The following is a 15,065-nucleotide window of genomic DNA, read 5'->3' as shown; positions in this document are numbered from 1 at the left end:
ACTCGTTCTCTACTGTTGTCGTTCTTTTCTTTTTTCCTTTTAAGCGGGCTGTTTTCTTTTCGCTGCTTTCGGTTAGTCATGGCTGCCAGTTCCCATCGGATGTCATGTGGGAGTCCCAACTGCTCCAGGCCGTGCTGAATAACTGCTATCTTGCACAACGTCTTCAGACTAGGACTTAAGTCTAAGATGTACAGGTCATCGAGCGTCCAGTATCCTCCAAAGAGGATGATACGGTCTCCCACACAGCAAATGCCTATTCTATGCATCCACTGCGGGCCTTTCCCCTTGGGCTCAACCTTCCTCCAGGAGAAGGTCTGTGGATTGAATTTCCAAATGTCACTGAAGGTCCGTTCAAGACGCAAGTTGTCACCACCAAATATGAACAGCTCTCCATTGTAGGCCAGGGCTGAATGATACCTGCGTCCTTTTGGAAGACATGGCAGTGCAGAGGGCGTGCTCAGCCAGGAGCTGGTCTCTGTGTCAAACACTCTGATGTTGTTGTGGTGGGACCTGTACCCTTTCCCCCCAAATACAAACATCTTGGTCCCTATTATGGTAGCAGAGTGACCCAATGAAACCGGCGCTGGAGTGCCGCTAGTGTTAATTAAAGACCAGACCGTTGTGGTGGTGTCCAGCTTGTAGATGGCATTAGTGTATCCAGTCAGAAGGTTGACTCCTCCAAAGATATACATGACCTTCCCCAAGTCACAGGCCGAGTGGTTGTACCTCGCCTCTGGAGCAGTCCCTGAAATCTTGGGCCTGTACCACCGGTGGGTGTTGACATCGAACGCATAAAGCACGTTGCAAATTTCCTCTACCTCAACACTCACAAGCCCCCCCCAGATGTAGATGATATCTTCTATCAGCACAGCTGTGTGACCCTTGCGGTTGGAGGGAACCTCAAGGGGAAACGATGCTCCTTTTCCATTTCTCACCGGGGGCAACTTCGTCCAGCGCAAAGACATTGTGTTGAAGACGTGAACGTCAATCTGATCCCTTTTGTTCACACTGCCGCACCCTCCGAACGAGTACACCCTGTGGCCCACTGCCAGCACGGCATGGAAGAGTCTCTTTGGTCCTCCTTTCAGATGTACTGTCCAGCACAACATTTCACACAGCAGGAGAAGTGTGAATTAAAATGGATCATTTGAGTCTCAGCAGGTGAAAGAATAGAGATCCTATGTGTGCGCTATCACTTATATTGGTATACAGCAGCACAAAGGTCACACGATGTCCTGGGCAATCCGAGAAGCCGATAGGTTGGGTTGGCCATGCCTGTGAAGAAGCCCTATACAGCTTACAGCATACGGGCGGCGGCGGTGAGGATGGTAACCGTAAGATTGCCAGTTCGAACCCGGGCTCCCCTAGAGTTAGTGTCGAAGTGTCCTTGAGAAAGACACTGAACCCCTAATTGCTCCGGATGTGCTGGTTGCATGCCTAAAATGTATGCTAAATCAGTCGGGCCGGACTGGGGCTCGGGCTCCATTTTTTCCCCTTCATAATTATAAAAAGAATAGTTCTGTTCTGTTTGTGTATTTATCTCAGACAGTGGCTTTTCACTTTTACTTTTATAGGCCTACACATATAAAAATGCAATGTGACATAGCTCTGGTTTCACAATGCTGTACCCTCTACAACTGTATATACTTCCGCCATTTTCAACTGTTTTAAGGTATTATATTTTGAGTTTTTGACACTTGCTTTGGCAATGTAAACGCATGTTTTCTCATGATGCCAATAAAGATTGAACCTCCCAACTTGACTCCTAAGATGCCGTCAGACCACTGAGACCAGTCACGTGACGCCTGGCTGCAGCCTAGCAGCAGCAGAGGACGGCGTAAACAAACACTGGGGCTACTTTATCCCCCAACCAACCAACCAACCAACCAGCCAACCAGATAACGTAGTTGAATTATATACTCTAAGAGTTGAATGTGTCCGTTATTTTTCACAGGGAACATTCCATTTTCCTGGGAAGCAGCAGGTTTGCCTTCAGACGTCTGTCTGTCTGTGGGGAGAACGCCGACATTTAACCTGCAACCAACCGAGCATGCTAATGCTAGCTGAGCTAGCTAACTAAGTAGCTAGCAGTGGTCAGTCAGTCAGTCACATTTAAAAGGACTGGCTAGTTCTAAGGCTAGCTGGGGGGGCTAACTAAGTAGCTAGCAGTGGTGGTCAGTCAGTCACATTTAAAAGGACTGGCTAATTCTAAGGCTAGCTGGGGGGGCTAACTAAGTAGCTAGCAGTGGTCAGTCAGTCAGTCACATTTAAAAGGACTGGCTAATTCTAAGGCTAGCTGGGGGGGCTAACTAAGTAGCTAGCAGTGGTGGTCAGTCAGTCACATTTAAAAGGACTGGCTAATTCCAAGGCTAGCTGGCGCTGCTAACTAAGTAAACGGTGCTATAATATAAAGCGTAGACTGACTCAACACGTTATCAATGATATCTACTATAGAGACTTTGTGCCATCATTCTGCTTCACTACAGAACGTCTGTATCCATTAGACCCGCGTTCATGTTGAGTGTTGTGACCACCTGTTGACCACCACCCGTTTGTTTGTATCTTATGGGTCTGAATGAAGGCCCCTTCCACCCACCACCCCCAGCTAGATGAAACCATGTTTCTTCACAGCCAAGATGAACAGAACCAGCTCATGTGAGATGCTCCCTCTTCAGTGTCTTCACTGTTAAACGACAACAACAGACAGAACCAGCCCAGCTGAGATGCTCGTTCACTGTTGGATTGGATGACAACAGTTACAGAGCCAGCTCATTCCAGCCAGAGGAACAGAACCAGGCTCATGAGAGAATAGATGAACCAGCTCATTCATTCCCGGCTACTATAGAGATGACCCAGTTCATCTGACATGTTCAGTCTGATGGATAACTGCTGCAGCTGGTTGAAACGTTGGCGTGAGCCTGCAAGGTAAACCTGTCCTCTTCTTACACACACTGTTCTCAAACCTTTTAATTTAAAGCAGTTGGTAACCAAATGGTCCCTTATTAGATCTTTAACTCTTAACCCATACGGGTCCATTATTGGTTTCATTTTACGCTCTCAAGAGTTAAATTATTGTTATACATCTGCATTACTTAATTTATACATAAGAGAATGTTGAAGGATTGTTATTTTGATTGTATATATCTCTCCTATGGTACCACATTAATAGAGCATGGAATTGTGGACAACATTTTATCCAACGATAACAAAATATGAGGCTCAATTTAGGCTAAATGTCATCAAGTGGTGGTCTGTGTGGCTCCAATGCCAAATAAATAATGGGCCTTGACATGAAAAGGGTTGAAAACCACTGATTTAAAGGACTCCCATTCCGGGTCCATTCGGCTCCATCTGTAGTACACTCTGAGGGTAACAAGACTACTCGCCCCGTTTCTGTTTTCCTCCCAGAATTTTCCCCAGTGAGGGGTGGGAGAGGCTGGACAGCAGACGGCTGGACTTTGAATTTCTCTAACTATAAACTTTCATGACAGCAGAACAGCCCAAGTACAAATATAATTTATGAAAAGCTACTACAGTGAAGTCTGTTCACAGAAGTTGTTGTAGGATATGTGGGGATTATCTGACGAGGTACCATTTGAGGGGGCAAAACCTTACATATACACTCTGAGTTATTAGACCTGGTCCTAAGGGTCCATTTGTATTTTGTAACCCCCTCAAGTAACCTTAAAGGAGAATTCCATACTAGAAGGCTTTCTTACCTTTTATTTGTAGTTGTTACGTCCCCACCAAAGAGATCCAGGTGTTATTTTGTGCAAAACTGCATTATTAGCTATTTCTCCTACCATAAGCCCTCAAGGAATTGCATTGAATTGAATGGGGCATTGGGGTGCTAATTCGCTTATTTTCATCGCTCAAAAATCTTTTTTTTGTATATATCTTCTCTTCATAATGTAAATAGCATCCCAAGAGGCACACTTTACTACCTATTTCGATGGAAATAAGTGAATTAGCACAAAATCCCAACCTCCATTGAGTGCTTATATTAGGGGGAAATAGCCAATAATGCACTTTTGCACAAAATAACACCTGGACCTCTTTGGTGGGGACGTAACAACTACAAATAAAGGTAGGAAAGCCTTCTAGCATGGAATTCTCCTTTAATCAGACCAGTGTGTGTCCGGCGGAAACCTCGTATGAATCTGATCTCAGGTCAGAATGGGTTAAGGGTCCCTGCCTGGCCCTGCACCCCTCATTGAGAGCCACTGCTATAATTGCATTTTAAAATGGCCCTGTCTTGAACAGATTGCCTTTACCGTACTAATTGATCTTTCACTAATTGATACATTTACACACTGAGCATTTACTGTGATAGAACTCAATTATCACTCACTGACACCGATTTGTACAAAGCTTTTTTTGTACACTCTGAGTTACAGACTCATTTGGAACCTTGTCGGGCGACATTGACTTATAACCCATTCTGACCGGGCACCCATTTTGGTGTCCGCATCATGTTATGCTTTAGCTATTGAAAAATAGCAGATCTACAAGCTCATATCGCGCCACCGAGTGGCGCGATACGAGCTTGTAGGTCTGCTATTTTTGAAAAATCGAAGAGCGACTGACATTTTTAGAATCTGATCTCAGGTCAGAATGGGTTCATCAGACCAGTGTGTGTCCAGTGGAAAACCTCGTATGAATCTGATCTCAGGTCAGAATGGGTTAAGGGTCCCTGCCTGCACCCCTCATTGAGAGCCACTGCTATAATAGCGTTTTAAAATGGCCCTGTCTTATGTCTTGAACAGATTGCCTTTACCGTACTAATTGATCTTTCACTAATTGATACATTTACACACTGACCCCTTTTCCACCGGTTGGTTCCCAATGGGAACCGGTTCAGTTCTTTTTGGTTTTTAGTCCATGAGCCAGAGCTCCAAAATTGGTGGGCAAACTATACCCTATATTAAATTGTTTATAGGTTCAATACAAGTAAATTAATACATGATAACCCTTCCACAGTAGTAGCTTTTTCATATTTTCGATTATTTTGCATATTTTCCTACATAATGCATAATTTGCATATTTAAAAATGTATTTTTTTTAATACAATAGATCATTGTCTTCATGTAAGTACTCAATTGGGGAAGTTTCACGGTGATAACAATCTAATATTGGTATGGTTTTGCACACTCAATTCATAATTAACGTTTCAATTTTGGAGCTCTGGCTCATGGACTAAAAACCAAAAAGAACTGAACCGGTTCCCATTGGGAACCAACCGGTGGAAAAGGGGCCACTGAGCATTTACTGTGAACTGAATTATCACTCACTGACACCGATTTGTACAAAGCTTTTTTGTACTACACTCTCTGAGTTACAGACTCATTTGGAACCTTGTCGGGCGACATTGACTTATAATGTATCGGCCTTGTGGCACAAGAGGGTCAGTCACGCGTCCAACTGTCTTTTTGATGCTATGATTGTCCAGACGAGGACGTATTCTGCGTTACCCGGGCAAGTATTTAGCCCATCTGCCCTTTCTGTCACACGAAGACGGCTACATTTTGAAACCACCTTCCTGAGTGGGAAAGTTTGGAGACGCAAATTTGTCGTCTCCCGTGTGTGTATACTAGTGACAGGGTCTTAAAGTTGTCATAGCAACAGCAGTAGCCACAGGCTTTCATCAGCATCTGTTGTGCTCAAAGTGGTGCATATTGAAAATAGGTAATTGATGCGTTTTTCGGATCCGAAATCTGCAAAAAGAAAAAAACATGCAAACACGCAAAACATCCTTGCACACCGAATGTGATGCCTATTATTTATATTCGTAGCAATAATTTCGTAGAACGAAATGGAGTGGACAAGCAATGAGGATGATCCCCTGTGATTATGATCCCCTGATCTGGTAATTATTTTGAAAAGGTTTAATGTAAACAGTGGGTCCTTTGCTTCACTAGAAGTTGATTTAGATGCGATGTCACCGTGCTATTCTATCTCTCTCGCTCCCTCTCTGTTTCTCTCGCTCTGCATTCTTTCACTGCGCTTCGTGTGTTTGTGTGCTGCTGCCAGGGGGGCAGTCAGATAGATATTTTGTGAAGCCTATAAGGAAATCGCGATTCATATAATGGCCTGTTGTGGCGCTGTCATTGGACCCAGAAAAACCCATAGCCCCATAGAAGTCCATGTATTTGGGCCCAACTTCACCTAGACTGTATTACCTTAATAAACATGGTCATGAATACTTTCTGCTTCCAGTCACTAGTTTAAAGTCTCATTTCTAATGTCATAATATTCTTTTTGGAAAATGATGGTCCCATTAATTAAAAAAATGACCATAAAGTCGCGTATGTTCTGAGAGGCGTGGCTACCGTTACAGTCTATGATCGGGATTCCCCTCCCACTCGAGTCAAAATAAAAACCAACGGAGAAGAAGGGGGGAAGTCCCGCCTCGTGTCTGGGCCAGCCAATGGCCAGCTGGGCCAAAATGGAGCCAGGTCTGGAAGGACACAGCACTGCTCAAAGGGTGAAAGTCCATGTCTAGCTATGTGAAAGACGGCTGCGAAAACTGATATAAATCAATCCCGCCGGTCCAAAAACTTTCACACAGGAGATGCAATATTCGGCAGCAGTGTGCAAACGTTATTGACATTACGTTAGGTTGATAATTCTTTCCTGTGCTCCGACATTCACTCCGATATATATGTCCCGAACAACACAGGCTGTGTTGTGTGTGCAACTGCAAACACCTTTTACTCTGAATTCACTGGAGCAGTAGCCTCGGAAACCCAGACGTTTTTAGGCTAAAGTAGCAAGGTGTTGACATTGTTACTTAATTTGACAAAATAAGCAGCCAGAGTGGCCTGCGAGGGACAGGCACATGCCCAACACAGCTGGGTGGACAGCAGCACTCTTCATCCATTTTTAATAGGTCAAATAAGTTCTACTGACTATACAGTTGTTATACCCACGCCCGACCCATACATTAAGAACGTTAGGGCGTTGATGTCAGTTGTAGTAAACATTTGATATTAACCTCTGAACCTGAGGTGAGGCACATTCATGAATGGCAACTAGTCGTCTGTCTTGTCAATGTTCATTGGCTGTTCATGGGATACAATATTAAACATGCATCACTTTAAAAACCATTTTAACATTTATTTAAAATTTACCTTGAAAGTGTGTGTTTCTCTGAAGCTGTTGTTTTTAGACAGTGAAACACTGAGAAAACTGTCGCGCCTTTCTTCGGCCTTTTTCCCCCAAACTTGACTACGGTAGCGGTGGTCTCAAAAACATGAGACAGAAAAAGACTCGCTCACCGTATAGAAACTAGAAGTAAAACTCCTTAGACTGAGACTTAAGAAAACATTTTTTCCTTTATGGGTTATGGTTAGGGTTATTAAAAAGCAAACGTTTCCGTCCTAAGACCTTCGCATATAGCACTGACGAAGGTCTTAGGACCAAAACGTTTGCTTTACCCATTCTGACCGGGCACCCATTTTGGTGTTGGCATCATGTTATGCTTTAGCTATTGAAAAATAGCAGATCTACAAGCTCATAGCGTGCCACCGAGTGGTGCGCTACGAGCTTGTAGGTCTGCTATTTTTGAAAAATCGAAGAACGACTGACATTTTTAGAATCTGATCTCAGGTCAGAATGGGTTCATCAGACCAGTGTGTGTCCAGTGGAAACCTCCGTATGAATCTGATCTCAGGTCAGAATGGGTTAATTGCACTTTGAGCACAGAGCACTTTCTGAGCATGAGAACATAAAGGAACAAATATTTTCTCAAGTCTCAGTCTAAGGAGTTTTACTTCTAGTTTATATACGGTGAGCGAGTCTTTTTCTCTCAAAGTTTCCCTCATGCTTTTAGACAGTGCACCATTTTTATTATGGCTTCCTCTCCTTTGTATTTCCCAGTTTTCTGGATGTGACTCCTGCTTTCCTTTGAATTTGTTTACTGTCCCAATTCACCCGATACGTTTCTTGCTCCTACTCTTAGCTAGTTAGATTACTGCAGTTGTGGGCCTGCTGTTGGCCTTACATTCTAAAATATTGTCTTGTAAAGATCAAGGCTCGTGAGAAAGATTATGCTGTGCTACCAGTTTATTGCAATAACTATATCAATCACAACTGAACATTACCGTATTAGCTTTTGAACGGGTAGTGGTACCAATTTTCTACAAGCTCAGAATCCACATGGTTTAGGTCATGTAATCCCATTTGGTTTACAGCCCTGGCTAAGACCCCTCCCAGATCCTAACCCACCCCACTCCAAGGCAACGGAGACCTGTTCTGAGACAAATGTATTGCTTTATAAACATACATTATTATTTTAAATCAATTCTCTGACAGACGGGAAACCAGTCAAGCCACTGAAGCCAGTGTAATGATCTAAGAACTGGAGTGATTCTCGTTATTAGTGTTGGCTGCTTGCACATACAGTAGGCAGTATGCACACATGGCCTCAAAGCATGGTGTTGTGTGCTGGCACACTATACACTCTGTCTTTCTTTTATCATTCATTTTTTAAGAGCCTGCTCGGGGACTACAGATGCAATTTAGCTCTGGCTAACTCTGGCCCACTTACATTGAGGTGAAAGCTGACATGTTGATTAATGAGCTTTGTCCCATTTCAAATAAAATAAAAAATAATTAATCCATTCTGGACGGGAACCCCTTTGGTGTTTTAAGCATTATGTTATACTGTAGCTATTGAAAAACTAGCAGATCTACAAGCTTTGCTTCTGGGGGGTACCTGGAACAACATATTTTCAGATGGGGTTGGCAGCCAATTCAATATAACTTTTGGGGTCCTTGACATGAAATATTGAGCACCACTGACATAGAAACATAGGTATTTCAGAAAACTGTCGGGATTTAAAAGACTTTTTGTCTCCACCAGGCCGAAGGCATGTGGGGAGAGTATGTTTTGCACTTCGTCCGTCCGTGTGTCCGTCCGTCCGTGTGTGTGTGTCCGTCCGTGTGTCCGTGAACAGCTAATCTCGGCCACCGTTAACCCGGTCGATGCCAAATTTTGCACACACACTCCCTGGATGCCAACGATGAACCTCTGCCCCAAACTTTCCAGAACGGCCTGTTATAGCGCCACCAGGAGGCCGCTTTGTGCAAAACAAGTTTTTTCACAGTACACCTACAGATTTTGTCCAAACATCACGCAAATTAGTACACAGTCTCTCTAGAGCCATTCAACGAAACCGGTCTTTCAGATTTCTCAGACTCCATCCTGATTGGTTAAGATTGGCTTCCAAAGTTCACAGGAGTGCTCAGTTTCAAACAAAATGCTGCAAATCATGAACACATCGCGTGATTTCCGTGAAATTGTGCACGCACATTCCCACTAGGCCGAGGACGAAATGCCACATGAACAATTTCAACTCAGCCTCAAGGTGGCGCTATAACTGGCCGAAAAGTGTTTTTACCTCTAACTGCACGGATCTGTGGATAACCTGGTGGAGACCTGTGCCCAGAAGGGCACTTTCTCTAGTTCTTTTTAATTTCGACGTCAGGCAGCGGCCTAAACGGGACTTCACCGTTTTTTTCAGGAATAGAAAGCCTGCAGTTTGTATTAGCTTGGTTTGATGATGTCACTGGTGGACAGGTTTCTGAACTGCCCACAGCCCTCATATGAGACAGACCGAGTGAGGACATTAGTGAGGACCAATTATATGATGAAGGTAGGTTGAAAAGTGGTGAAGTGGTTAGCCTCGGCCCCAGGCTTACTTTTCTGCGAAAAGAAAAGCCTGGTCACAACGTAAGGCAGAGAAGCTATCGGCGGACGTATCCTCCGGAATATCCGTCGGATGTATTTCCCCCGGATACGATTTTTTTCCCGAACCAATCGCAACACTTGTTTCATTCGTGTTGTTCACCTATGTGTCTGTGTGACATTAATGAGCACAAGTATGACTAGTACCAGTAGGGGCGCTGTTGTGCCAGAAACAGAGAGAGAGAGTTGAACATGCTATTGAACATGCAAATTGAAAAATAGCAGATCTACAAGCTCATTGTAGATCGCTATTGCTATTGAAAAATAGCAGATCTGCTATTTTTGAAAAACCGTGAAAATGTGGCATAAATCTTTGAATATATATTCTTTCAGAGCGAACGTTTTTAACTAAAATCTTTGCTTCTAGGGGGGGGGGGTCCCCTGAAACAACATATTTTCAGATGGGGGTTGACGGCCAATTACATACATTTTCGGGGGTCATTGACATGAAAATGTATGAGAACGACTGACATATAAACATGGCTTTTTAAAGAAAAGGATTTCGAAGACATAAAGTAGAATCGTCGTCAGGTCAAACACAACTACGTCATTGTGGATGCTAATATTTAAGCTGTACAACGACATACAATATTCTGCAACCCCTTAGTTGTCACTAGAGCATAAACGACGTGTGTGACTCGTCGTTGATTAGCCCATTCTGACCTGAGATCAGATTCATACCAGGTTTCCGCCGGACACACACTGGTCTGATGAACCCATTCTGACCTGAGATCAGATTCTAAAAAATGTCAGTCGCTCTTCGATTTTTCAAAAAATAGCAGACCTACAAGCTCGTATCGCGCCACTCGGTGGCGCGATATGAGCTTGTAGATCTGCTATTTTTCAATAGCTAAAGCATAACATGATGCCAACACCAAAATGGGTGCCCGTTCAGAATGGGTTAGAAGACCTGCTAATGGTTGGATTCAGTGCTCTTGACCCCTCCCTGCTTCTACTCCACGTGGAGACCGAAGAACCTGATCCCCCAGGGTTTAATTTGAAAATCCCCAGGTAATCCCACAACCTGATCTGTTAAGAGTGTTCATGTAGAGTCAATGTGTGTGCATACATGCATAGATGGGTGCACCGGGGGGGGGGGGGGGTGCTAGCGCAGTAATGGTAGATTCTGGGTGAGGGGACAGGCTGGGAGGGGGTTGGGGGGGCGTGGGGTGGGGTGGGGCTCAGCCCGCTCTCAGAATCTCTCGGTTCATGAAGGCCTCGTGGCTCCAGAAGACCGTTCGCCGGATTGAACGATCCATGTCCCTGCGACGCAGGTGTTGTAGTTAAGTATTTCAGACAGGAGACGATGAGGAATTGTGCTGGATTGTTTGTGTTTTTTTTTGTCTTTTATAGTTTCTATGCCTTTTTTTTATTGTGTGCATGTAGAGTACTGGGACCAGGAGGACAGAGGTCTTCAGCGTCAGACCTGTAGTCATTGTGTGATACTAGTCTGGGACCAGGAGGACAGAGGTCTTCAGCGTCAGACCTGTAGTCATTGTGTGATACTAGTCTGGGACCAGGAGGACAGAGGTCTTCAGCGTCAGACCTGTAGTCATTGTGTGATACTGGGACCAGGAGGACAGAGGTCTCCAGCGTCAGACCTGTAGTCATTGTGTGATACTGGGACCAGGAGGACAGAGGTCTTCAGCGTCAGACTTGTAGTCATTGTGTGATACTAGTCTGGGACCAGGAGGACAGGTCTCCAGCGTCAGACCTGTAGTCATTGTGTGATACTAGTCTGGGACCAGGAGGACAGAGGTCTCCAGCATCAGACTTGTAGTCATTGTGTGATACTGGGACCAGGAGGACAGGTCTCCAGCGTCAGACCTGTAGTCATTGTGTGATACTAGTCTGGGACCAGGAGGACAGGTCTCCAGCGTCAGACCTGTAGTCATTGTGTGATACTAGTCTGGGACCAGGAGGACAGGTCTCCAGCGTCAGACCTGTAGTCATAGTGTGATACTGGGACCAGAAGGACAGTTCTTCAGCGTCAGACCTGTAGTCATTGTGTGATACTAGTCTGGGACCAGGAGGACAGGTCTCCAGCGTCAGACCTGTAGTCATTGTGTGATACTAGTCTGGGACCAGGAGGACAGAGGTCTTCAGCGTCAGACCTGTAGTCATTGTGTGATACTAGTCTGGGACCAGGAGGACAGGTCTCCAGCGTCAGACCTGTAGTCATTGTGTGATACTAGTCTGGGACCAGGAGGACAGGTCTCCAGCGTCAGACCTGTAGTCATTGTGTGATACTAGTCTGGGACCAGGAGGACAGAGGTCTTCAGCGTCAGACCTGTAGTCATTGTGTGATACTAGTCTGGGACCAGGAGGACAGGTCTCCAGCGTCAGACCTGTAGTCATTGTGTTTGCCGTCTCTAATCTTACAGGAAAGTGACGCTGGTGATGGTCGGGCTGGACAACGCAGGAAAGACCGCAACAGTCCGAGGAATCCAAGGAGGTGAGGCCCGGGTTGACGTCCTGTATGTATGAATGTGTTATGTATCTGTGCAATGTGATTGTGATTTCCATGTGAAAAATAACCCATTCTGACCTGAGATCAGATTTTTCAAAAAATAGCAGACCTACAAGTTCGTATCGCGCCACTCGGTGGCGCGATATGAGCTTGTAGATCTGCTATTTTTCAATAGCTAAAGCATAACATGATGCCAACACCAAAATGGGTGCCCGTTCAGAATGGGATAAACATGGACATCACAATCACATTGCACAATTGTACAATTTGTAGATGCGTTGCTTACAGTGTATTAGCATACCTGTCCACAGGAGACTTTTCTAAAAATACACTAGAGGAATATATACTAGTAATATTGTTACACTAAAGTCATACCCATTACATTGACTTGTGGAACAAAACAAAAGTAGACATACATTCAGGTAACCACTAACCAGTCAGAAACTATACGTGTGACTGAGCACAGGTGATTTGATTTCAACCATAGTTTGAGTTTACCGTCCATCCGTCTCTAGTTTTAGAACCGTAGGCAAAGCGTCCTAAAGGTTTGCCCCTTTTACTGAGGAAGCAGAATGAGTTCTTACGCTTGGGAACAGTACAGTTACCATTTGTTGAGGCTCATGTACATGTTGCTCTACCAGAGCTCGGAAGTCTTATCAATCAGTCCAGATATCAAAGGTGAAACATGACCATGTAATCATAAAAAAATAAAAACTATTTTATAGTAGAAAAAAACTTTCAAACGTACTAAGGTTGTGTTTAAAAAAAAATACCACAAAAGAGCCATCTCATCGGTTTCTGATCCATGATTATCTAATACTCTCCTCCACATATACAACATACAGTGTATATATATAGAATCACGTGAATACAGACAAAACACATCAATAGTCTCATGCTACAAATGTATTTTAAAGGGTCAAATTGGAATGACAGAATCAGAATCAAGTTTGGAAGCACCTAGTTTGTCTCACTGGTTAAAAAATGTAATGTCTTTATTCGAAAAGTACTGCATTCAAACAAATGTAAATGCACCCTAACCCCGAGTTAGCCAAAGGGCTAGATTCCATTGGTAGTCCCTTTGCCTGATGTTTTTGGGCAACCTAGCGAACACTATCGACCACAATATTAAACATTACAGACGCAGAGTTTTAGATGATAAAGCCGAAAAGATATATTGATAACAATTGAATTAAATTGTGCTGTTTTCACAGCCCTCTGTAAGATAGTCATGTAAAGTAATGTTCTACCGAAGCAAATTAAGCAACGTGAGTGCTTAGTGTTCTACCTTTTATTCTCACATGAACTGTAAAATGTGGACATTTCTTTTACCACCGTTGCTTATGCAGATCATCCTCCTAAGACCATATTTCGGCCTTTATGGCCTTCCTCAGCGTTTGTCACAAACGCTGAGGAAAGGCCATACAGGCCGAAACGCGTACGTTTTCATTCTCAGAGGTAAATGCAATCATGTAAAAGGACATACAATGAGTGCTGGCATTTTCTACACCGTCTGCGAACACTGCGCGTCAAAACAGCCGCCTCCGTTATTTTCAATGAACCTATTCTATGTACTATTATTGTGTACTGTATTATTTTCTTAACCCATTCTGAACGGGAACCCATTTTGGTGTTAGCATTACGTTATGCTTTAGCTATTTAAAAATAGCAGATCTACAAGCTCATATCGCGCCACCGAGTGGCGCGATACGAGCTTGTAGGTCTGCTATTTTTTGAAAAATTGAAGAACGACTGACATTTTTAGAATCTGATCTCAGGTCAGAATGGGTTAATCAGAACCAGTGTGTGTCCGGTGGAAACCTCGTATGAATCTGATCTCAGGTCAGAATGGGTTAATGCACGATCACCTGTCTCTTTCTTTCTCTCTCTCTCTCTCTCTCTCTCCCTCCCTCCCTCCCCCAGAGAGCCCACAGGATGTCGCCCCCACGGTGGGCTTCTCCAAGGTGGACCTGAAGCAGGGCAAGTTCGAGGTGACCATCTTCGACCTGGGCGGCGGCAAGAGGATCCGGGGCATCTGGAAGAACTACTACTCGGAGTCGTACGGCGTGGTGTTCGTGGTGGACTCCAGCGACGTGCAGCGCATCCAGGAGACCCGCGAGACCATGGCCGAGGTCCTGCAGCACCCGCGCATCGCTGGCAAGCCCGTCCTCGTGTGAGTGTGTGTGCCAGGGGGGGGAGGGAGGGGTGTCAATGCTGGCCTGGGCCGTGGCTCAGCGGCCCAGGCTTACCTTGGCTGGTAATCCAGTCTGGCCAGTGTGCCGCGCGTTCGACTCCCGATCCCGACGGCCTTCACTGCATGTTACTCCCCCCATCTATCTGCCCCATTTCCTGTCAGCCTACTGTCTGTCCCTCCATACAAAAAATATAAAATAAAGGCGAAAGCCACAAAAAAGTGTCAATGCTGCAATGTAGAAATAGCAGAACAGCAGAATATATTTATTGTCATTGTACAAGACAACGAAATTGATTTGCAATCCAGCTCAAGTGCATTTAAAAAACAAAGACATAAATAATCTATATACAATTAAGACATATTGCACAGTAAGTCCCTATTATTCCATAACGTGTCAAGTGTTTAAAGCTATGACTGCTCCGGGGTAAAACATTTTTTTCATTCTGTTCGTCCTTGCATTGGTGACCTTATACTAAGCGCCTCCCTGAGGGCACAAGTTGCAGAAGGTGTAATTTAGTACAGTAGTACTAAATTACAAGTAAAACAATCCGTAATTAAAAATTGACTTTACATTTTGAAGCCAAAGTATTGTCTTCAAAATGTACTTGAGGTATAAAAGTAGAAAGTAATCATTATGTCTCGTTTTCAAGTTT

The 15,065-nt window shown here is 44.3% G+C and overlaps 1 protein-coding gene across 4 annotated transcripts in view; it reads left to right on the top strand.

The window, feature by feature from the left end:
• The first annotated feature begins 1,841 nt into the window (after positions 1 to 1,841).
• Positions 1,842 to 15,065, top strand: part of arl13b (ADP-ribosylation factor-like 13b) — a 29,086-nt gene continuing 15,862 nt past the window's right edge. For all 4 annotated transcript variants that reach the window (XM_083758582.1, XM_083758584.1, XM_083758583.1 and 1 more), the window contains exons 1-3: positions 1,842 to 2,925; positions 12,133 to 12,203; positions 14,142 to 14,391. In XM_083758582.1, coding sequence (XP_083614708.1) covers positions 2,867 to 2,925; positions 12,133 to 12,203; positions 14,142 to 14,391 — 380 coding nt within the window. In that variant the 5' untranslated portion in view covers positions 1,842 to 2,866. The remainder of the gene's footprint in view (positions 2,926 to 12,132; positions 12,204 to 14,141; positions 14,392 to 15,065) is intronic.

The sequence above is a fragment of the Protomyctophum parallelum genome (assembly GCF_964188405.1).
Source record: "Protomyctophum parallelum genome assembly, chromosome: 23".
NCBI lineage: Eukaryota > Metazoa > Chordata > Actinopteri > Myctophiformes > Myctophidae > Protomyctophum > Protomyctophum parallelum.
This window is presented reverse-complemented; position numbering and strand designations above follow the sequence as displayed.